This window comes from Halichondria panicea, chromosome 1, assembly GCF_963675165.1.
Source record: "Halichondria panicea chromosome 1, odHalPani1.1, whole genome shotgun sequence".
NCBI classification, from domain to species: Eukaryota; Metazoa; Porifera; class Demospongiae; order Suberitida; family Halichondriidae; genus Halichondria; species Halichondria panicea.
In genome coordinates this window covers 9,646,533-9,670,431 of record NC_087377.1, presented here as the reverse complement: position 1 = coordinate 9,670,431, position 23,899 = coordinate 9,646,533, and the positions used below count along the sequence as shown (strand labels likewise).

Sequence of the window (23,899 nt, the reverse complement as noted above, 5' to 3'; positions counted from 1 at the left end):
GCTGAAACAGGCCGGTTATTTACGGGCTGTATTCAGGACAGGATGTACGTGCTGTAACGGGCCTGTGGTTCCAGGATGTAAGCAGGCCGTGGGCAATTACATCCGCATACAGGCCCATATTCCGGCCTGTATTCAGCTGATTTTCCCCACGGGCTGAAACATTCCCGTGGATTTTTGGCTGTGTAAGCATTCCATGTATGATTGTATGTATCATGTAAAATTAAATGCATGTAGTGAACATAATTATAATGGACCTTCATAGAAGACCTCTGAATGACTGAGAGGTCTCTATAAGAAATAAAGGACCTCCAAGTAACCAATCAGATTTGTGACAAGCATTTTCTAAACATAGGGAGATACCCTAAATACTTATTAGGTATTGACTTCATTCAAGCTAGCTAGCTAGCTGTGAAGCTGTGACCAGAGTTGTGACTAAATAATGGACACAAGATTTGTTTTATTTTTAGTTGTGCTCTTAAGCTGGACGACAGGTAAAAGTTCTTATTTGAAGATTAGCTCTCAGTGCTATATATAATTCCTTCTTGCTAGTTAATACTTTCAAAACGCTCTACTGTGCTGGTTTAGATCTATAGTTAAATTAGTACTTAAGCAGTATCCACATGAGTATTTCTGCATGCATTCTTCAGCTCAGCAACCAGCACTGTACTGTCCCGGTCTTGCAACTATCAGCTGTTCAACTGTAACACCAATCATTTGGGATGGGACAGCTTTTAATGGACAGTGTCCCCTCAATGGGATCGGTTTTCAAACTATTAACAATGACAGTATTGGTGAATCCTCCTCCTGCGGAGAACTGAATGTGACTATCACCAATGTAGTCACAACCATTGATGTGGGTAACACTGTAGTCATTGTTAACTCATCACTGTCTTTCAGTGCACAACCATCTCTCAGTGGATTAACTGTTGTCTGTAGAAGTGGGCCCAATGCTGCTGTGAACTCTATGCTATTGCTTCCAGGTAGGTATGAGTTGGCTGATAATCAGACATGCTTGGCTGATAATCAGACATGCTTGGCTGACTCTTCTTTTGTACTATATACACTGCAGATCCCACTCAAGCTGTGGCTGTGAGCCAGGACTCTCTGACAGCTGTGACAGTGACTTTGACGGGCGGAGACAGTCACTGTATATCACTGTACTTTGTGGAGATCACTCAGATGGGCAGCAACGACCCACCCACTATCATGAGCAACTCTTTTCCCTCCATCGGTGTGACTGGTCTGGACCTGTGTAGGAACCGCTACTCTGTTGTTGGCTATGTTCAAGCTCCCTCAGGCGTGCAAGGGGGAAGAAGTACACCACAAATGATAGGTAAGTATATATCTGAAGCCTAACCTCCTAGGGACTACTCATCACATAATTATAGCGAGTAGATACAAATGTACCTGCACAAACAAAACAATTAAGACAGTATTAAGTGTTGCTTGAGAATTTATGTGAACCCCGTTCTGTTGCTGGATGCTTTATATTGTCACATAATTACATATAGATTGCAAACAAAATAAAGGAAAAAGCAGGTGCATGCAATTCGCAATAGTTTATAGATGCAACCAGGCTTGTACAGTGTCATCCGCAAATATTATCAATCGAAACCTGCATGGTATACGATAGGGGCTGTCGAGATAAGTAGTTTCTTGTGCAGGTTTGGAAGCAGTTGCAAATGTGACAGCCAACACAACTACTTTGTCTTGGACACAGCCGGCAAACACTGCTTCAGATGGCTGCATCTCTGGCTATATCATCTTCTGGACTGAAGGAGAAGACACTACAGTTGGTTCTAGCATTTCAGTCCTTGTATCAAATCTGAACAACTTCCCTTTCTGTCAAGGCCGAACTGTAATGGTGACACCCAATACACCGTCTGGTCGTCTCACTGTGGGTACCAGTTTGCAGAATGTGATATTTAAGCACCCAGGTACATAGTTTTGTGCCTCTAAAAGGTTCTAACTCGATCCTACATGATGTGTCTACTTTACAGATTTTGCTGCTCCTATAGTATCAGCCTTTTTCATTCTCCAGTCAGATAATGTGGTCATTAACATCAACTGGCAGGTAACAGGTTGTTTATAACATTCCATCGAATCATTCAATTCTACTTGTATAGGATATATCTCTTTAGAGGCAGTTCCATTGAGAATGTTTGGGTTGAGTAAGATTGGGGAGGGTGTGTGTAACCCTCGGTTTAGTGCAACTGGTTCGTCGGTGACCCAGTCAGTACCGGGAGCTCAGTCTGGTGACAGGTACACTGTCTGTGTGGTGTTTATCAACAACGAGTGCATGAATCGTACAGATGACACTATCAGAGGTGAGAGGAAGCTTTGTGTGCCTAATTTAACCATTTTGTATATCTCCAGTTCCGGTGCAACTGCTCACCAATCCACAAGTATCTGTTGGTGATAGTTCTGTCTCAATAGTAGTCAGTGTATCTCCCTCTCCCCCCATGAGTCTTGACTCCCTATCCATACTCGCAACTATTGATCCCCCTCATGCTAGTGCTGTGTTGGCAAACTACTCCACATCATCTCAACAGTACATGGTGATGTTCGATGGTCTCATTTCTGGAACAATCTACATTTACGACATAAGGGCGATACTCAAGAATGACTCTACCACCACTATTGGTCTACTGGTGACTGGATCCTTCACTGTTCCAGGTAACTATACCTTCTACAGAAAATGTATGTGTCTGTTTATTAAATCTGTATCTCTCCTCAGCATGTGGCACAGTTTGTGTAACCGTGGTTATTGTAGTGAGTGCAGTACTACTAGTGGTTGCTGTTTTTTGCCTAGCTGGAGGCTTCGGTGCTTACAAGTACAAAAACAGATCTAAAGGTACATGTAATGTAACAGATGTGCTCAGAATTTTTTTGTAACTAGCTTGATCAATTGAAACCAATTTGCTCAAGTTTATAAACATAATCTTCCTGCATCTAAAGATTGGTCAGTGAGATCGTTCAAATCCGAAAACACAGAGAAGCATGAACTTACGTAAGTGAAAGCCATAATTGTCTCGATGTGCATTCTAGTGTGCGTGTGTGTTTGTGTGTGTGTCTGGCTGTGTAGACTGTTACAGCTGCTCAATGATAAATGAAGTGCAAGTAAGAGCTTCTAGTCATGTCTTCTTCGTGAATTTGCAAAATAATGCTTGTTCTCGAATTATGGCTAGTTTTGCTTACTTTGAAGGGCATTTGCAGTCTCTTCAGACTTGTGTGTAGCAAAATCTGTTGATATGACTTAGCTATTTAACTTAACATGTTAGCTCTGCACTAGCCTCGATTCAAGGCCGATTAAAATACGGCCTGGTACCTATTGCAGGGGTGATAGTGCGCATGCGTTAGTTTATTCACCAGAATCTGGGGAATCCCCTTTTTCTTCCTTCATCTATTTTCTATCTTTGTAACATCAGCTTAGCTCTCTATTGCGTTGTTCCAGAAGGCTTTCACACTAGTCTGAAGCCAGAAGAGGTTCTCATCTACCTCTATGACGGTTGTATGGTCAGGATGTCTTACCTTGGATCTGTACAGGCTATGGGAAGTGTATGGTGCCTCAAACTTAATCGGCCTGGAATCGAGGCTAGCTCTGCACTAGAACGCTACCTATTGGTAGCTGCGAAAGAGCTGCAAAGATCCACTGAATGCAACAGCCATTAATTATGGAATTTTAACTTTTTATAATCTTCATAGCAACAATCAGATCGATCGTTTCCCACTATCTTGTACCATTCTGCCCTGCATGCAATAGCAAAAGCATTAGCATTATTGCAGCTAGCTTTCCACCGCATCATCAGCACTCGCGGTACTTTCATTTATTGTGCTTTTTTAAACTGATTGGAAGTAACCCAATTGTATACACTTGTACAAGATGCATATACGTACACTCATTTCTAATACCGTGGCAATTTTCTCATTTAGACATAGCTTACCCCCTCCAACACCTGACTCCTTGTACGCTGACCCCAAATCCATTGAGCACCAGGCAGCCCCGGGCACTGAGGACCAGTACGCCATTGTCGATAAAAACGGCAAGAAAAACACAAAACCAAACCCAACTCCACCAGAAGCTGTGTATCAGGTATGTGTAAAGTACTTGTTGCATCATACATGCGTAGATACTCCAAGGTTGTCATAATGTAGGGTGCAAGTTAACTACCTTGTACATGTACCTTCTTACAGCTAGTGTCACTTTGTGAACCTACTGCTTTGGTTATTACTATATACCTACTGCTATTTAGTATACACCCCCAATCCCCACCCAGGACCCCTGCACGATTGAGCACGAGACCGCTGCCTCTGGAGTTATGTATGCCGTGGTGGACAAGCCCAAGAGGTCCTCCAAGAAGAAGGGAGGGCCGGATGTGGTTCCCCCAGCCAGCGAGGGGGTGAGTGGAGGAGGTCTTGTTTAGTATATGCAGTTACTATTTTGTGTAGTGTACTAGTGTACGTAGCGGTCAATAAAAATGTCCCCATACCGTTTCCATAGTACATACGTGTGTAGTATGTTAACAAGCGTACCGTTTTAGCAATAATTGTGACAGGCTCTGGGAAAACCAGACTATTGGAGCAGAATTTAGTATTGAGCTACAGCTAAATTTATGCCTACAGTATAAAATCTCAAATAAAATGTTATTGATGTATAAGTATCTACAGTCCTTCTACTACCTCTCTGTAAAATCTGATGCTCTAAATCCAACTCTTTCCATCGAAACGCTTCGTCCAAACTTTCACTATTACCTTATTTTTCCTAATTAAGCAATCTTTGAGAGCCGTTTTTCTCGATACTACATTTTACGGCTTCGAGTTTCCAACGCACATAACTCGGGTATGAAACTAGGTATGTGAACACTAAGCATATCATTGTGTAGGCAATGCTCTGCTCTATCACTTGGTACATTAATCACCAAAATTTTAGTCTGCTCCAATAGTCTGGTTTTCCTAGAGCCTGTCACATTATTATTACCGTACCGTTTTTTGTCTGCGGAAGTACGGCGTTGCAACGTAGCCACGCCCTATCTAGTTGCAACAGATCGAGTCTCTCAGAGGAATCTACAGCTCAATCTACAGAATACATTATTGCAAAGACTATAAGCCCTGGCACTTCCAGTACTATTAGTCTCCAAAAGCTATAATATTATGTTAAAGATGCTGAAGAGTTTGGTATAAGGCTAAACAAAAGTCATTGACTATTTTACAAAAGAAATGGTAAAGAGTTGGGCTTGTTGTTCAAAGACGTGCATGCGTAGCGTTTTACGATGTGTTTTAATTAGACATGCAGTACGAACGTACTATGCATGCATGTACTATGGAAACGTTACGGGAACTTTTACTATATATACCCTGAATGTGTAGGTGCCTACTAGGAAACATTGCCACGTATTATACAGTTTTCATCCAGCCAGAAAAACATTTGCAATGCGAAGATTTATGGAACATAATGATAATTGACCGGGCGAACTATAAGTATTGTTTAAATGTTACCACAGGCAGTCACATGCATGCTGGCTATAAGCTGATTGAATAGTATTCAGCGAAAATTGGCTCTTCCTACAAAATGCAAGGCTTCCCATTATACTATGGATTGAAGAGTTAGAGGGATAGGAAACAAAGTGGTGCACGTCATGATTTTATATTGAATCTGCAGTGGAGCCTTGAAAACTATTCGCCTTACGCCCTATGAACGAGGCTAGTATGCCGGGTAACTCCCTCAAAATAAGAAAGTTGTGTTTCCTCGAGACATCATCTCTTTCAGCAATGTATAACACGCCTACTCCATGAGCCACGTGTAGTACTTGCTAATGACTGACCACACCCAGTAAAAAGAGACTTTCCAATAAGTTATGTTCCCAAGGCTGTTTTAGAGCTTTAATGGAACATGTAACGTGTAAGCGTGCTGGTTATGACTACACAATAGGTATAGACCTTGAAATAATATTATAAAAGTGAGTTGCATGGACTAAGAACAGTTACTTGCAGTTTATTATGCACCGGGTAGGTATAGAAATAGGTATTGTCGTGATGGCCTCGATTAAACCACAGCGTAGCGCAGATGTATTCGAGAATACCAACCGTTTCCTATCCCTCTAACTCTTAAATCTATGGTTATACAGCATATGACTGCCTGAATATTCGTACTCAATCTAATGGTGTTTGTTTTGACCACTGTCTAATGGGTGAATGTTTGTGTGTTTCTGAGAGGATTCAGTAGCCCAAACATGCAGTGCGACTAGAGTATCTTGCTGTTGAACACAGCACTTTTGTCTTGTTAGCAACACTACTGTGAATTGAGATACATGCACACGCGCATGGTTACCATTGAGTGAATTGCCCCTAGCTGTCCTTAATACAATTAACCCATTGTCATAATTATTGTGCATTCTTATCTGCCAATTGTAGTATGTGTCTAATGCCTTAATCATTAGCACGGTAGTGCTAATAGTAGGGTTGGGTCGAAAACAGCAAAAAGGCCCCCTCTGGATCTCACCCAAGAAGCAAGACAAAGTTATTTTGAGTTTATATATCTGTTGCCCATATCATTTGTGACATTTGTGTGAAATATGAACTGAATTGAACATTGTATGAAAAAGTTATAAGAACAGCAAAACAAAAAAAACAACCACTTTTTGTTCATCTTCTCCTCACGTTCATCAGTCAGATAATCTAGAGAACTGTAGGTCCACAAGACAAACTAGTGACATATTACTGTTCTCAGTCGCCTTGGGTAGTGCAGTAACTAATCTATTTCCTTAGAAGTTAAATTTGCTAGGGTGGAAGCTACGCCCTCTTTAATAGGTGCAGAGGTGAGGTCGCCATTGTTTACCTACTGAGCATGCTCAGACATAGCCGAAAGCACGGCCACGCCCCTATTATCTTAGCAACCACTTGAGGTCTACAGCAACAGTAGTGTTTTGAACTGTCGATTCTTACCGCTCCAGTTAATGCTCATTATGTTGAAGCTCTTCATTGCATTCTGAGCCTGCTCTGTCTGAGCTTGGACACAAACTGCAACAGTGCAAATAAAAATTCAGTACAGTTGCTAGCTCTTTTTATCCGCATAGTAAAGGTAGATTGCCACCTACTGAAGATATTTGATCTAGTTAGCACCGTAGATAAATCTATGCTAGTACCTGCGAAAAAAAATTGTAGGTACCAGGGGCGTAGGCAGGAATTTGAGGAAGGGGGGGCTGAGCTGAAAGGGTGTGATTCTGAGTGTGAAGGAGCGCCGAAAATTTTCGGCGACCGGAAACCACACCTCCTAATTAATGACTGATTTCCGGGAATAGTTGTTGTACCAGGAGTGTCTGGTTGTGTACGATTTATGATGTTACAATAATTATTTTGTTGTTAATATGCATGAAACATTGCTAATATTTACAGTGCTAACTACATGTACAATGTATATGATAATGTAGCTGATCAGTTACTTTGCTGGCTCTTCATCAGTACTCAGGCTGGCAGTACTAGAGGCTAGAGCTTGGCAAACTGGCACTAGAGCTTGGCAAGTTGGCACTAGATCTTGGCCTTGACTCACGCTTGAGAAATAATGGTCCAGTTTCTGCGACATAGTTGCTGCTCTCAATCAACCTCTGTGGTAGATTATTGATCAGTTGCACAGTGCATTGCACATGTGCAAGAAATAGTTTATAGCCACACCTGTTTCAATTAAATGGTGCATGCTAGCCAGCTAGCTAGCTAGCTTAGTTACACTGAAGAATCAAAGTTACTAGTATAGTATAGAGCTAGCTCTTGGACATGCTGTTTGTCTGCCACTAATCTATACCTGTAATTCCCAGGCTCAGTGAAGACAGTCATCAGAGAAGGTGGGGCTCTTAGTGTGGTTTTTGCAGAGGAAGGGGGGGCTCCAGCCCCCAAAGCCCTGCCCCTCCCTACGCCCCTGGGTACAAACAAGTGTAAAAAAATTTTGTGAAAAAAAATAATGGTGAGAAGTAGGGTTGCATGTTGGATGAGCCGCTGGCAAAAGGATGTGAACAAGATGGGTAACCCTAAAAGGAACGCCCATTAGAATAGACACAAAACGTCATCACTTAAAATATTGTACGTGGTTTCTCAGGACCACTTATTAACGCATGCATGCAGCGAAAAAAGTTTACAAACAAGTGCAAAAAACATTTTGTGAAAAAATGGGGAAGAGTAGGGTTGGAAGAGCATGTGCACTGAAGTAACAAAAAGTTCAAAAACAAGATTGTGGGTTGGTATAGTCTTGCATGCTCCAACTAGTTGGGGGTGGGGCACGATCTTTAACAGTTGGGTCCAGCACTACTTCGAGTTTTGGGTGGGCAGGGCTCATCTGTAGAGTCTCACATTTATTACACCATGTGTTTCGGTGCTGTAACAGAAAGAAACGTTAATTTGAAAAAGCCTCATTCAAATGCGTCATTATGTAGAAACACATGCAAGTTGATGGTCAAATAGGTGATCAAGCGTCTCAAATAAAGAAAGAGGTGTAACGAGAAGTAGTGCTGGACCCAACTGTTAAAGATCGTGCCCCACCCCCAACTAGTTGGAGCATGCAAGACTATACCAACCCACAATCTTGTTTTTGAACTTTTTGTTACTTCAGTGCACATGCTCTTCCAACCCTACTCTTCCCCATTTTTTCACAAAATGTTTTTTGCACTTGTTGGAGGTAGCGTTTGTGAATGTTGGCAATAGTAAGACGTTTAGTCTGATTATAGCGCTCTTGTGTTGCCGTAGTCTTAGAGGTACGTTTTGGCTGTCAGAGAGTTTCTGTATTCAGTATTGCACTGTATTGATTGTGCGTAAGCCGCAGGAGGCATGCGGTAAAGTTTACCGTGTGTGTGTCTTTATTATCGATCAAGTAATGTCAAGTAATGTTGTAGTTTTACTACCCTACAATGTATGTGAGATATGAGACCACACTTGTCAACTGTACGAATAAATACATGTATGCTTGTCAAAACTCCCAACTGTGCATTCAATTTCCATGGGGACCGTTAATGATGATAACATTGAAATACACGCAACAATTTAATTCATCCCAAGCTAGTCCTAGTTACTGAGAATGCCTTCAGTTTCAGTGATAGTGGGTGTTCCTGTTTATTGTCATGTGAACAGCTTATCATAGATCCACCCCCTAATGTTATGTATACATGATTTTAGGAGTAGATTTATAGAACATGATAAGACCTGTCTTTAAACAGTCATTTCCTTGTAGTGGTACCATTGTGAATTGCAGTTGTCATATAACTATAGCCTCTCGTCTTCATTTCAGAAGAAAAGTGGTCATGCTTTCTGTTTTTGGTACAACAATGATATCTCTATATACATGTAGATATAGTGAATAATTAATAGCGTATTAGGCCGTACATTAAATCATTCACTCATCATTATATGATATACAACACACTTTACTAAAAGGTGACTAGTGTTTACTTGACAACCACTTGCATGACGCCATGTGTAAAATAATTATGTGCCTATAATAATAGTAGTTGCAATTGGTCATGTATGAATTGTGCCATTGTTAATCATGATCGAGTCAGCAGTTACTCACAAGTACATTAACTTGTATCATACACAATGTGTATTGCATGCTATTCACATGTGCATTGTACAGTACAACCCTAACCCACATTAGTCAGCACATTACAGCTGTGGTAATATCCCTCGCACGCATTCTTAATTATATATAGTCATGAATCAGGTATATGTGGTGGCATATTTAGCGAGTCACATCTGATTGTGGAGGTAGCTCCACTTATTCTACTTGCCTCAATTTCTAGGACAACTCAGTATAGTATATAATGTTGCACCCAATTGCCAGCGGTGCAATAATGAACTTTGATAGTTTCATTGTTATATTGTTCATGTACAGTGTATAGATGTCAGTGTTGCAAATAGACATTCCTATATGGTGTACTCTATACAGTTAGTTGTTTGTTGCTCGTATTAACCTCACAATGTAGGTTATACCTAACTATACCTACATGAATACACATTTAGAGTACATGTAAGCGTATTGAAGAAGCTAACTCCAGCCAGCTTCCTCAGGAACTTTATTCAGAGGTGTTTGACGCATTACCAAAAGGGATGGCTACTGAAGTTGTGAGGAATGGGACGAAAAACTAACTGAATTTTATATATATACAGTGATGTAGTTATAGCAACAGGTGCTCATTTTAACCTCATAGTGTAGTTAGCTTACACTATAAATCCTTTAATCATGCATTATTCATTATGTTTGTCGCTGTAAGAATCAATTTATCTTTATACAACAGAGGAGCTACTGCACAAATCACATAATCATCATTACCTAAGTTAACTATAGAATATAGATATGGGTAAATACGGTGAGTCAGTCCTCGAGGTTAGTTCATGTCTTTCACTTCCCTTCTCTCCCCAGCTCCCATTGAATGCGATAAGTCTCAATGAGGCGAGTGGTTTTCTTGCACGACCTGGAGGAAAATGTTGAGAAATTGGTATCGCTGATGGAGGCTCTGGACCATGGGCGTCAAAAGTCGCCCTAATTAATTAGCAGTCGGTGGGTGGTGTCGCTAGTGGCAGGGTAGATATCGGTATGCGTTTACAAAGGAAACGCTGATTCCTGACTAGGACTCTCCCAGATTGGGTCCTCCCAGATTGGGTCCTGATGGAAATATTGGCGATGTGGCCTAACGTCTGTAATAGGCCTCCCTGATAAATTATGCTCGGAATAATTTAATAATATAGGTGTCTAAAGAATAACTGGGAATAATAGGCAGCAATGTCCATTTTTGGTAAAGATCATTACACTAAGTTTTGCATAACTTCCTCTATCAGTCCTTCACTAATTGTGCCACAATGCTTTTGTGGTTCGGAGTGTATAATAAACGGATTCGTCATAATTATATGCAATTGTGCGATTGAAAAGTATGTTGAGATTGATGTGAGTGCAGGAAGTGGTCAAACAGGCGGCCTAACAACCGGGAGAGCATCCAGTAGAGTTTCCAGTGTGGAACTTATATAGCCGTAAAACAGCGAATAAATAAGAATTTTTGTGTTACGCAAGACACCTTGCTGGAGCTGGAGATAAAAAATTTTTACATCACTTCATTACTACACTAACAAACACTATATATCTTTTTGATTGGATCATTGTAATTATACCACATGCATGCACTGCATTGTCTTTGTACCAGTGCAGGAGTGTACTCCTGGTATATATTAGTTCAAAATCGGCTGTTATTTACTGTCATTTATAATATAGTGGTGAGTATACTATAAAAAATGATGCGTGGTATTTTCATACAAAAAGTGCGTGATTTGCCACAATAGATACGCAAAATTGTATGTAGATGTCCAGTGGAGTTTCCAGTGTGGAACTTATAATAGCCGTAAAACAGAACAAATAAGTAAGAACTTTTGTGTTACGCAAGACACCTTGCTGGAGCTGGAGATAAGTAATTTTTACTTCACTTCATCACTACACTAACGAACACTATGATTGGATCATTGTTAAGTACCGGTATTATAATTATTTGCCACAATAGATACGCAAAATTGTATATAGGTGTTGTTTTTAACACATTATAACATTCCACACAGCAAGCGCGTTGTACAACTAGATCTACAATGTAAAAGTATGTAATAGAAAATAATAATTCAAATAACCCATAAACAAAATAAGCCAGTCTCGCAAATTTAAAATACGTCAACATCGTTGTTTTCAGCTTCCACTGAATGATGTATGATCAATTGCTGCTGCTTTCATCCTGCAAAGCCTGCATGGACAAATAATTTATCATGCCTATCTATAATTAAGGCAAGGCGCTTTCTTCAATTCAGACGTTTATGGTATAATAAACGTACGAATGCCGTCTGTTACATTGAAATTTATCGCTGTCTTTTTATAGGCGAGTAGATTAAATCTATTAATGTGCTCAACCATCAATGTTTCTATATAATCATATAGCATGTCTCACGACTAGAGGAGTGTCACAAAATAACAACTATAACAGGAGAACTATAAAACTGTAGAGGCATGCTGCATGATCAGAAGTAAGTTAAGTTTTACTGATGTTGAACGCTATTGCAAGACTTTGTGAGTGGCAATGGTGCATGGTAAGACATGTACTGCACACATGCATGGGACTACTGTATTTATTCGATTTAAGGCGTAAATAATTACAATGCCACTTTTGTAGGGCGAATATTTATGTTGCAGTCTTTGCGTCGCATATTTAGAGGGTTGTATAATATATAATTCGGAGGTCGGTCGAGGTTACTCTATTAGCCTCGATTTCAAGCCGTTTAAAATACTTTGTTTCTAGCGGCCTAAACGGAGGTCAAAGTATAACCACCAGCGACCTATAAATTCCCATATTTTGACCTCTATTTAAGGACGCTATATAAAAAAATAAGTCAACACTACTTTTAGAGGTCAGAAAATCCCAGAAGATATCGCCTTAATCAGTATAGTATCTAATTTTAACACACTTGTAAATGTTTTTGTAGCACTTAGTACCAGAGGAGGTACGACACGCATCTCGTGATATCTCTTTCAATTGATTCCAATCTTTTTGACATAGGTTTTCAATGTACTGTGTTCCCACAATAACTATCTTATTTACTTAGCTGGCAGTTAGTTTACCGTGACCTTGGCCCGACAAACCCTAGGATTGTAGAACGCTTGTAAATATTTAACTAGCTATGTAAGTTGCCCAAGTGTTTTGAGGGTATAAACTTTTGCATTATGAAAGGTTTTTGCAGAACAGCAGCCTTCATGCATGTGACATTAATTTTGTGGGTATAAAACTGCAAACATGTATTTATACCCTTGAAATAATTATACCCGTTATACCGTATTTATTGACGGGTGCAGTGCTCTCACTTTTTGTAGCAAGCATATCTCCTATAACTGAACAGGGGTTCACTGAGGTTCAGTGATGGAAACAGTTTAATCTAGGACATATAATTATTATACTAACAACTTTGAAAAGCCAAACGTTATCACAATGGAATTCAAACAGTGTCGTACCTCCTCTGACTCGACGAAGCTTTTACTGCCATGATTGAAGGAGGCTATTCAATGCTTCGCTTTAATTGGCAGCCAGGTGAGTAGACTCAGAAATTAAACACAAACAGACACTCTGGCAGACTCACGGCCACCTGAGCTGCGTCGGTGGTGGTATCAGCTTTTTTTATTATGCATGTATTATGATTATATATACACACTAACCGGCTTGTATGCTTTCAGTCACGGTCAGGGACAACGTACATGAGAAACCAAACCAGAGCATCCATATTATCTAGAAGATTAAAGGAGATTCCTGAATAGCTTTACAACTTCTCACCTAAACAGCAACGTCACAAGTAGAGTAGCTGGAACTTAACTTTCAACCGGACCTTTTAAAATGTGTACAATCATAAAAAGCATGACCGTAATTAGTAGTTCATTCTTACTTTTAGTCGGAACAGAGTTTCATCTCTAGTAGGGGTGGGGGGTGAACCTTTATGGCGTGTAATTTGAGTCAGTATTGTGCTGGTAATATTGCCGCAGCAAAACATTTTTACCGGGACATTTACCGCGGCAATATTTTTACTGGGGCAATTGCCGCGGCAAAACTGTTTGCCTCGGTAAATACCGAGACCATTGCCCCGGCAAAAAGCAACATTTTGTGGATGGGTAAATACCGCTCCAAAAAATTTACTGAGCCATTTGCCGCGGCAAAAACATTTACCGGGCCGTTTGCCGCGGCAAAAATATTTACTAGGCCAAATAGACTAATCATCACGTGATGTGCACCTGATCTGCCTCAGTATGTAGCTAGCTGTACGTACGTGTAGTGATCTTGTATTTACCATCTTCAGAGTGTTGGCAAGCTATTAACAGGTCAAGAAAGAGAGCCCCTCTGCATGTGTAAGATAAGTTTTAAGTAATTAGATAGCTCTTTTTTCAACTTGTGCATGCTATTATTTGGTATCTTTGTTTTTTAGCACTCCCACAAGAGCTGGTGATGCTATCAGGGAATACCTGGCTAGAAATTGAAGACTTTCTGTCTGCTGAAGAGTTGTACTTCCCCATTGTTTTCCTGCCCCCCCCCCCCCCCATTAATCCCGATTGGGTGCACAGTTTTATTCAATTTTATAAAACAAAGAAACGATTATGAGTATAAATCAATACACTTGTTAAACACAGCTTTGTTGTGCATGTCACAAAGATGAATGTTCTATTTCAGATATACCAGTAAGGCCACACCAAATTAATCTTATGTTTCAAGGATTTTCCAGGTCATATTTTTGCAGAATGCCCAAAAAAATAAACCAATTAGTGGTCCAGGTCAGAGGTCAGAATAGCCATGTGATCTAGCAAAACGTTGTAATGTTTTGCTAAAGTGACTTAATTTTTGTGGTGTCTTGTGACTCCGTTTGTGGTTTTATAATGATATTCATCATTTCCCCCCCTTTTTTTGCCTGCCACCCTGGTCTGTTTTTGGAGATTAAAAGTCCGTGAAACATAAGATCAATTTGGTGTGGCCTAAACAGAGTCCATGGTGGTTTGAGCTGTGCCAGTAAATGCAATACATGGTGGTTTGAGCTTTACAAGACTCTTCATCTACTTGTTACTCTCTGAAAGGCAAATAACGAGATCACAACATCCATAACACTTATAAAATAATGTAGACTACACCACGAGGCAGATCACTGATCAGGTGCTCATCACGTGATGATTACATCTGGCCTGGTAAATATTTTTGAGGGGGCAACTGGCCTAGTACAATGTTTTTGCCGCGGCAAATGACTCAGTAAACTTCTTGGAGCGGTATTTACCCATCCACAAAATTTTACTTTTTGCCGGGGCAATCGTCCCGGTATTTACCCAGGCTAACAGTTTTGCCGCGGCAATTGTCCCAGTAAAAATATTGCTGCGGCAAATGTCCCGGTAAATTTTTTTGCCTTAGCAATATTACCGGCACAATACTGACTCAAATTACACGCCATAAACCTTCCCCCCCTCCCCCAACATTTTGTGGAATAATGACACCATCAATTAGCACTACGTACATGAGACTTAATTGTACATAAGCTAATCATTTTCACAACAAATAATTATTAACCTGACTATGTACATGCTGGCTATATAGTATAGGGAATAGCGAGTGGCCGCATTTCAAGGCGAGTTTTGTGCAGTACAGTAGACTCTCGCTATTCCGGCTCTCTGAAGTACGGTCACCTCGATATACCGGCCATTTGGCTTGGCACGGAATGCTAGCTATATGTTTACTGCACAAAACTCACCCTGAAGTACGGCCACTCGCTATTCCATATACCAGCCAGTGTTGGGTGTCCCAAACAAGGTTTTCAATGTAAATTTATACGTGTATTATGACCTGATATGACGTTTTGGGTGTGGTTTAGCAAATAAAATTGGATTACACTTAATTAAATAGAGAACAGAATGATTCATTATCCTTCATTATCCTCGAGACAAAAACTGCAAAATTAGCCATTAGATTCGAGGTAAGGTCGTTTTTAAGCCGCGGTTATTTCCTGAAATGCAGCCACCTCGCTATTCCGGCCAAACTGCATGGTCCCAAGAGTGACCGGATTAACGAGAGTCTATACTGTAAACATCTAGCTAGCAATCCGTGCCAAACCAAAATAATGGCCGGTATATATTGAGGTGGCTGTACTTCAGAAAGCCGGAATAACAAGAGTCTACTGTATATAGTGAAGTCTACGGATAGCCACTTTAATTGTTATGATTACTTGCGTATTAGCATTTGTTTAGTGCATGTATATAATTTGTATACAGTAGTAAATATTAATTATGGCTCCGCTCAGTTCAAGTCAGCAAGATAACACTGAGAATCATGATTATATATAAATTATGTCGTGTGTCAGTTGTGTGCTTATGTCTACATCTTAATTTCGTCTATAGATTTTTATGAGCTCATAAAAATCTGGTTATTCCCTGACAAGTAAGACGTATAGGCATAAACACAGCACACAACTTACGCAAGACACATCATGACTCTCAGTGTTTAATTGCTGACTTGAACTGACCTATATATTCGCCTTCAGCCATTGTTTGCCATAATTATAAGAACATCATTATGCAAAACTTAATGTAAATGATCTTTACCAAAAATGGAAAATAGGCTCTCCTAGTATGCTAAAATTATTCCTAGTATAGTCCTAGACCGGATTAACGAGAGTCTACTGTAACAGGAGAATTTGGCAAGCGCTTTAATTTAGCGATGTGCCGAGTTTTACCAAAGATCGCCAATTAAAAATTAAAATAAAAACAGCCAATTTTACTAAGCAGCGAAAGCACGTGATTGACATAATTATAGACTAGTACAGCCACGCCCGAGACGTCAAATTAAAGAACACCAATCAGTTCAAATATAAATTATATAAGGTAATGTAATGCTATAATTATAGTGAAGTCCAGTTACCGGACAGATAGCCAGTTAATTTGTTTATGATTACTTGCATGTTAGTATTTGTTTAGTGTGTATAACTTTATGTTTGCATTCATTAGTTTTGCATAGTAGAAGGTATATTCAATCACATCACAGTGTGTATGTTTCAATAGTAATTATCACTTAACTCTTTACCTGCTATTGACTCAATATTGAGTCATCAAAATTTAATGTCACAGAGAGCACACGAAGTTACTAAAATCGACGCACGTAGTAAAGCGAATTCCCCCCCCCGTGTTTTGGCGTACCCCTCACCCAAACTTGTATGGGGGGATCTTAAGGGTTGGTTCAGCAGCCTTGACGATTTGCATGTATAGCCGAGGCTGTATATACTACAGTTTAGTACCAACCTCATCATATCCTGACAAGTGTACGTTGTCCTGCAGTTTCAAGAGGCTGTCGAAAACATTAAGAAATCCCTGCACATTCCGGCCATTATGTAAAAAATGGGAGGGGCTTCACTAAAGTATTAGGTGTGGCTAGATTGGGTTACCAATTGGGAAAAAAGGGTCCAATTGAGGTCAGTGCATGGGTGACAGCTTGTTTCAGAAATTTGCACATGAATCGGGCTAGGTATATAGCAGAGATTGAAATTTTAGCGCGAATCATTCGGCAGGTAAATGGTTAAGCTCTCCACTCAAACACTTGAAATATGCAAAGTAAGAATTCATAAATTGTACAGACTGCTAAAAACGTGTGAACAAGAAAATTAAAGTTATCCGAAGTAATAAAAATAATGGACAGTAATCAACTAAGGACTCACTGTTTTAAATTAATTGAATTGCACATGTCCATAAGCAACGTTCCCCTGGGTGTGGGGGTCTGGTTTAATGTCCTCGTATATTGGTTTTCTTGGGTCAGTTGACTGTTGAACACAGCCATAAACGAAGTTGCGCTGAGTGTGGGGGTCGGGTATGTCTTCTAGTTCTTCGTATATCGCAACTGGCAGACTGAGTCTAATTGTTTCAGCAGGAACTGTGTCCGACTTTGATTTGTAATCCAAGTCTATGATAATTATGGTTGTGCATTCAGAGTGCATGATATTTCAAAAGGAAATACATGTATAAGCACATACCAGCATGCGTCAGTGATACAATTATGGTTTGTAAAATACTAAAATCTGTAAGCGTCCACAAACTGTTTTTTTACCTCGTTTACAGCAACATATGTAAAAGAGCACCCCGACACCGAAAAAGAACAAGAAGACAAGGAGAATAATGACCAAAATTGCCCAAGATTTCTCTGAAACAAAATATGAGAGTTAGTTAACTGAACTATAAATTTAACTTCACTTACTTTTGGTAAGTCCGTTGAGAAGAGAGGTCAAGTAATGAGCTGTCAGCAATCCACAGAAAATTCCAATTGCACACGCCAGTGCCAGTATTACAAGAATGATCACCACAATCAGCCAATTAGCAAACGCAATCACTAGAAAAATGCTCAAAGATTCAAACAAGGAACCGTAAATTAATAAAAGTGCCAGAAATAAAACGGATGCTAGCTTTAGGTGGTGCTTCATTTAGAGTGGTGGCTACATTCAAATTGCAGCAATAAACTGCTTGGAGGTACATTTGGCTTACAATTAGAGCTACCAAAAATTAGATCGTTCAGATCCGGCGCTAAGATTAGATAATACACACGCAACTTACATGTGCATGATCTCAATCCAGCTGGTTCCCAAGTTCCATCAATGCATGTGATTTGAGGTGAACCGATCAATTCAAAGATAGCCACGGTACAGCTCAGAGTAGCAGTGGTGATGTGAGACACGGTGCCATTAGTAACCTCCCCGTCCAGCTGTATGGACACTCCACTGGTCAAAAATGAAGAGAGGGCGGTCACAGCTAGGGCATGTGTTAAAGTTGAGATTAGTCTGAGTGTCAATTATAATCCCATTATACATCAGAGTTGCATGATAGCATAGGTTAGTGGATGAAACCACGGGTGCACAAGCTGACCGAGGCATCAGTTGTATGGTGGATGTACTGAAATCTGATGGAACCAAGTCTCGACAAACACCATTTCCTTGTTCAAACCTAATGATGAAGTTTCCACTTTGCTCAGAAGCACAGTTTTAACCGAGAGAGAATGTGAGGCAATTCATTGTTTCCAGCGTACTATTATCAACAATAAAACGAGTAACTAGGAAAGAATACAGTTACATAACAGAAGTTCTCATACTTAAATTTAAAGCTTACCAAAAAATCCTTCAGACACTTCACTGCTTGATCCAGCCGCATTAGTCACAGTCACAGTGAAAGTGTACACATCATTCTCAACTGTGTAAGTGAGCTGGTAGGATGAATCAGGAACAAACACTGCACTGTCATTACGCCCGGCTGAAGTGTAGGTTATGATCGGTGTACCAATTGGGGGAGGAGTCAACGGAACTGCTGGGTCAAAGCTGGTCTGCACCTGCATGTGACGTATATAATTTATGAATAATTAGACAGTTCTACTATTTCATGTAAGTAATCATTCACTTACTCCCTCCATCGCACTCCATGACCCACTGATTGGCAATGACGGATTGGAACAGACAACGGATCCAGTGGGTTGAGTCAGTACAGGGGCTGAGAAAAAGAATTAATTATAAATTAATAAATACTAGGGTGACACAAGGTGTCATGGGGCGAGCGTGTTAGCAGTACAGGTGTTTTGATGCATGTTGTTAGACCCTGTTTGAACTTATTGGGAAAGAAAGTACTGTAGGTGCTGATATAAGCATAAACGTTTGTGAAAAGCTGTTTTAAGAACAGGGCTTTGTACGTTTGGCTAGCCTGACTTCTTTTTCTTCAGCTGTTTCTTGGGCTCTTGCTTGTCTGTGTCGATCCCTCCTTATTCGAAGTCTTTCTTGTTTGCTTTCGTTGTCAGGATTCATTTTATGCAACTTTTTCTTATGCCTCCAGTTGTGCAAAATACACGAGGAATACACGAAATTGGTATAGGACCGCGTGTGTAAAAACCGGCTATCAGGCCGACCGTACCATGACATACATACATACATACATACATACATACAGAGAAATTGTCTACATTCGTCACTACGATAGGGCTCGCTACGCTCGCCCCAATTATCTTTGGTGTTCCACTCACATGCTATGTTGAACATCACAGGAACAACAGTGATGCTGTTCAGCACTCCTGGGCACACAGCACTGGTAGCCACTACACTGACAGTATGAGACTCAGTGTAGCTTAATCCAGTCACAGTGATGTTGTTATCGGTCACTTCCACTGTGCCACTACCTCCAACCACACCGGCAGAAATAGCGACCTCTGTCCTAAACCTTCTGCTACTGCTGACCCAAGAATCTGAATCGTCCGGTAGTTGAGTCGCCCACTGAATATTCCATACTGTCAACAGTTGGAGTGGAAGGAGGACCTGGGTGAAGCGAAACAAAAGAAAGTATTACTGATTCCGTTTGATGCTCCATTTCGTGTACGAGTATAGCAGTAAATGTTTGTGAGGTTCAATTTTTTCGAGGGCAGTTAACGAAAAAATTAAAACTGGGAGAAACTCCAAAAAGCTGTTGGTGGGTAGCATTAAAACGCAAATAATAATTACAAACGCGAACATTTCTTCTGAGGGTTCTTGAGCACTATAATTATGGTATCAGCAGCACATGAAGGAGAGTAAGCAACTACTATACAGCCCATACAAACCCACTGTTGTCTGACTCTGTCCGGGGTTTATACCCTCGAAATATACCCGCTATACAGTATATAGTAGTTGCTTACTATCCTTCATGTACTCCTGATAATGTACACGAAAATTACTCGCTATTATTATATACGGTAGAATAGTATCTCACCAATAACTTGTATAGTCAAGTTCCCAGCTTGAGGATCAGATGTAGAACCACCAGTAAAACAAGTCACCACAGCACCATTGAGTGACTGATCAGCTGATAACACAAGAGTGGACGTCCTTGTGGGTTGATTCATAGCACTGACCATATTAATGGTGAATGTTCCACACATGAGGCTGGATGGGGTGGTAGAGTGAACAGCAATAGCAGAGCACTCTATGGGAGCACCAATTTCCCAACGAGTCAGATCGCCAGTGCTGTCATGAGAACAGGTGAGGCTGACGATAGTGCCTGGACACAATTGGAGGGCCCCATCAATCACAGTGCCACCACTGCTATACTGACTGCTAAACTGCTCACAGCATCTGCATCACAACTGGTTTAAACTATTATATGTACCTTGCTTCCGGATATGATTATACTTTTATACCAGTTAGTACTTAACTTACTTGTGCCTTTTGGTGAAGGCTCAACACAACCAAGAAAATCTAGGAGAAAACAAAACATAACACAGAGCTTTTGTTACATCTCTTACATATGCAGGTACAGTCCTCATTCTTCTAGTAGATCCAGTGGTTTGTAAGGTGCTTGTCTCAGTTAAGTTGAAGATTATTGATGTGAGATTTAGCTATGTAAACATTGGGTACACAAGAATGTTCTGACTCAGCATAAATAAATTCAATTTCATGATGATACTTTCGATCAGTTCTGTAATTCCACACAACCTAAAGTGAGAAAAACTTACTTACTTCTTGTTTTGTCCCAGTAGCACAGAACGATGGCAAAGATGATCATCACTATGAATAGAACTATTGAGCAGTCACTGCATGTATACATGCATGTACATGTAAAATACCATCAAGTTGTTCTATCGTCCCACAGTCTATACATTCTTACAAAGTGAGAGCAGAAATCATACCCAAATTACTAAAATAGGGTGAAAACTGAAATAGTCTGATGATGGAGGCTACCGTTAAAACTGATTACATTACCTGGGTCCATGCTCAACCCCGGCCCACAGCAATACCCAGATCGAGGTCCCACTGGAGTCAGAAGACTGTAGGTTGGACGCAGATACAGTAAGGGAAGCCAGCTCCATTGAGCAGTGAGTGATATTGTGTTAGAGTCAACAGTGGTTGTGAGGGACGGGTTCCCTGATCAGTCACCATATAGCCAGTGCTGCAGGTTGGGTAGAGTGTGCTGCCAATCGAATCCATACAATCATTGGGTCCATTTGATCGACTGTGACAGTTATTCCATTAATTGATCTAGCTGTAGACGAAAACTCAATAGAAATTCGATCACACTTACCTATGAGATTTACTGTGAAGTATCACTAACTCCACTAACTTCACAATGCAGTGGTGGTGTACAGCACAAAGCTGTAAAGTATCGCACCATTACTAGCTGGTGATGATGATCCTGACACATCACTGTAAATACAAACAACACTGGTAATGTTCACCAACAATTACCCTTGTCCCATGACTCACCATTCTGATTCTGGTTATAGTCATCACCATTGCATTGCATCAATATTGATTGTCTGGGCCCAGCCTGAGCCAGGCATAATTGTGGATGACATCATAAAACAATAATTACAGGAACAAGAGCACATGGCCTATGGTACATAATTATCTACAGGTGGAGTTTACATTATAGATGTAATTTAGACTGGCGCCGCCAGTCTAATAGCTATATATATAGCCATTTTGTTAATGCTTGAGTTTATAGTTAGTTAGACAATGCTGCCATGAGCCTGATCTTGGAGGAGTCTCTTTGGTGCCAGCATAGACAGGGGAAATGATTTCCAGTGCCTGGTAGAAATTGGAGCACCCTTCAGTACGTGCAGTATATGCATAGAACATGCTCAAGAGCACCAGCAGAGCTTTATTTGCAGGTGCAGTTGCTATTTTTCTTTTTCGATTATTATTTATAAGTGTAGCTTCAGCTTCATCAGTCCTCTCTAGAATATTGCTGGTGCATGGCCGGTCATCTGGATCATGGTTGTGAAAGTGAAATTTGTTTCGGTGTACGTGTGTCTCCATCCTGCAAATGAAGGTAAGTTTTGTAATAATCATTGCGTAATTGATGTAATTACAGTGCCACCATAATTTAAGCGCCACGTCAGCATCAGTATTATTTTTGAGGCCCTAAAATAAACGCCTACCGAAGCTGTAAGTATATTTTTTGGCGCTTATAAAAAGGCTTCTTTGAGAACGTTAAGACAATTCTGCATCTTTGACTTCCTTCACACTTTGAGCAGTTGTCCGACCCATAGCTACAGTCAATGAATGTTGTTCACGAGTCAGCTTTCAACAGTGCAGCTAGCTAGCTTATAAAGACCAATTTAGTACATTAATTCTCACCTGTAGCGTAGCTTGCATCATGGGCAACTCAGCTTGCAAGTGTTTGTTGGAGGCCATATTTATGATTTTAGTGCATAATTATTCTCTCGTTTACTTCTCTTCTAATGGAGAATTTACAGCTCGTTTACACTCGATACTGACGATCTGCATGAATTGTGAAGTATAATTATTATAATTATAACACCATAAGATCTGCTCTATATCTCATCCGCTTTCTTTAGAGGAAGGTATGTGCTTAGCACAGATTGTAGAGTTAGGGAGCTCTCACCCGGCCATGATATCAGCTCTTCTGAAAATAAAGGTGGCCTACAGTTTTTATTATTTTGTCCTTTCTATTTAAAATTAGGTACACATGCCGGTAAGTATTTCAGGTGGCATTTATTTCTGTAGGCCTATTAAAAAAAACATTTAACGTACCCCACATGAAGATAGTAGTGTAACAATTTTTGCGTTACAACGCCATGTAGGTATTATGAACAGAACTATAATCACTTATCTGTTTGTTGGCTTCCTATGTTTGCAAGCCTCTTACGGAGGTGCCGTGTGAAGGCATGTCTGTCTTCCCTTGTGGAAGGTAGTCATGCGTGTCGGGATCAAAGCTCCTCTCTTGCTTTATACCAGACCTTGAGTGCATGGCCACTTCCTCTATTATCCTCTTTCCTCTCGATTTTGAGGAGCAGCTCCCTTGCAAGATATGCCTGTAAATATGCCTTGTAGATATAAACATAATCTGTATTTGTCATCGCTAAAAATGGCCACGTATTTGGAAACATGGCGTAACTCCTCTCTTTTTGGATTGCTCTTGTGGGCAAAGATAGCATCAGCCATATACTGACATAAGCTTCCCCTTCTTAAACCCGTATAGCCTCCCTTTTAGCCCTTGAACTATCCCTGCCCTGTAGTTTGTGCGTGGGTAGTGGGAATGGTCGTGGTAAGGGCGACTCCTGCTCTCTCTTCATAGCAAAGCACTTTTGTCTCTTCACTACAGTTGCATGGCTGGTGGTATGGTACTCAATGCTATGACAACAATTATTCACTCATAAACGTAATACTCAGTAAACTCGTAATATAAATGTAGTCTCTTGAATTGACTGTTATAATTATAGCTAATAGGAATTTAAGTTAGTATCCTAATTGAAACGATATTTGAATGGAGCTAGAATAACAGCATTACTCCTGCTGAAACATAATGAAAGCACTGCGGGTGCTGATCGATGCCTTGGTGGAGGTGCCAAAGCTACATAAAATAAAGCTA

General features: G+C 40.3%; 1 protein-coding gene and 1 long non-coding RNA gene across 2 annotated transcripts; one reads left to right on the top strand and one right to left on the bottom strand.

The window, feature by feature from the left end:
* Positions 1-2,058: 2,058 nt before the first annotated feature.
* Positions 2,059-10,271, top strand: LOC135344638 (uncharacterized). The gene is made up of 8 exons (XM_064541899.1): positions 2,059-2,074; positions 2,127-2,327; positions 2,377-2,676; positions 2,738-2,854; positions 2,959-3,010; positions 3,934-4,093; positions 4,278-4,400; positions 10,000-10,271. Exons 2-8 carry the CDS (start codon positions 2,159-2,161, stop codon positions 10,123-10,125), a joined length of 1,047 nt encoding a protein of 348 aa, XP_064397969.1. The 5' UTR covers positions 2,059-2,074; positions 2,127-2,158; the 3' UTR covers positions 10,126-10,271.
* Positions 10,272-20,460: 10,189 nt separating this feature from the next.
* Positions 20,461-21,680, bottom strand: LOC135344868 (uncharacterized). The gene is made up of 3 exons (XR_010397563.1): positions 21,025-21,680; positions 20,725-20,903; positions 20,461-20,640 (listed from the first exon to the last, which is right to left on the bottom strand). It is a non-coding gene; the product is annotated as an uncharacterized LOC135344868 (long non-coding RNA).
* Positions 21,681-23,899: the final 2,219 nt, after the last annotated feature.

What these genes read in the sequence shown, in the direction of transcription:
- LOC135344638 (XM_064541899.1), top strand. Translation starts at nt 2,159, where the DNA reads ATGTTTGGGTTGAGTAAGATTGGGGAGGGTGTGTGTAACCCTCGGTTT. An exon ending in TACAGATGACACTATCAGAG is followed by an intron (nt 2,328 to 2,376) that starts GTGAGAGGAAGC and finishes GTATATCTCCAG; the next exon opens with TTCCGGTGCAACTGCTCACC. An exon ending in TTCCCCCAGCCAGCGAGGGG is followed by an intron (nt 4,401 to 9,999) that starts GTGAGTGGAGGA and finishes ATACACATTTAG; the next exon opens with AGTACATGTAAGCGTATTGA.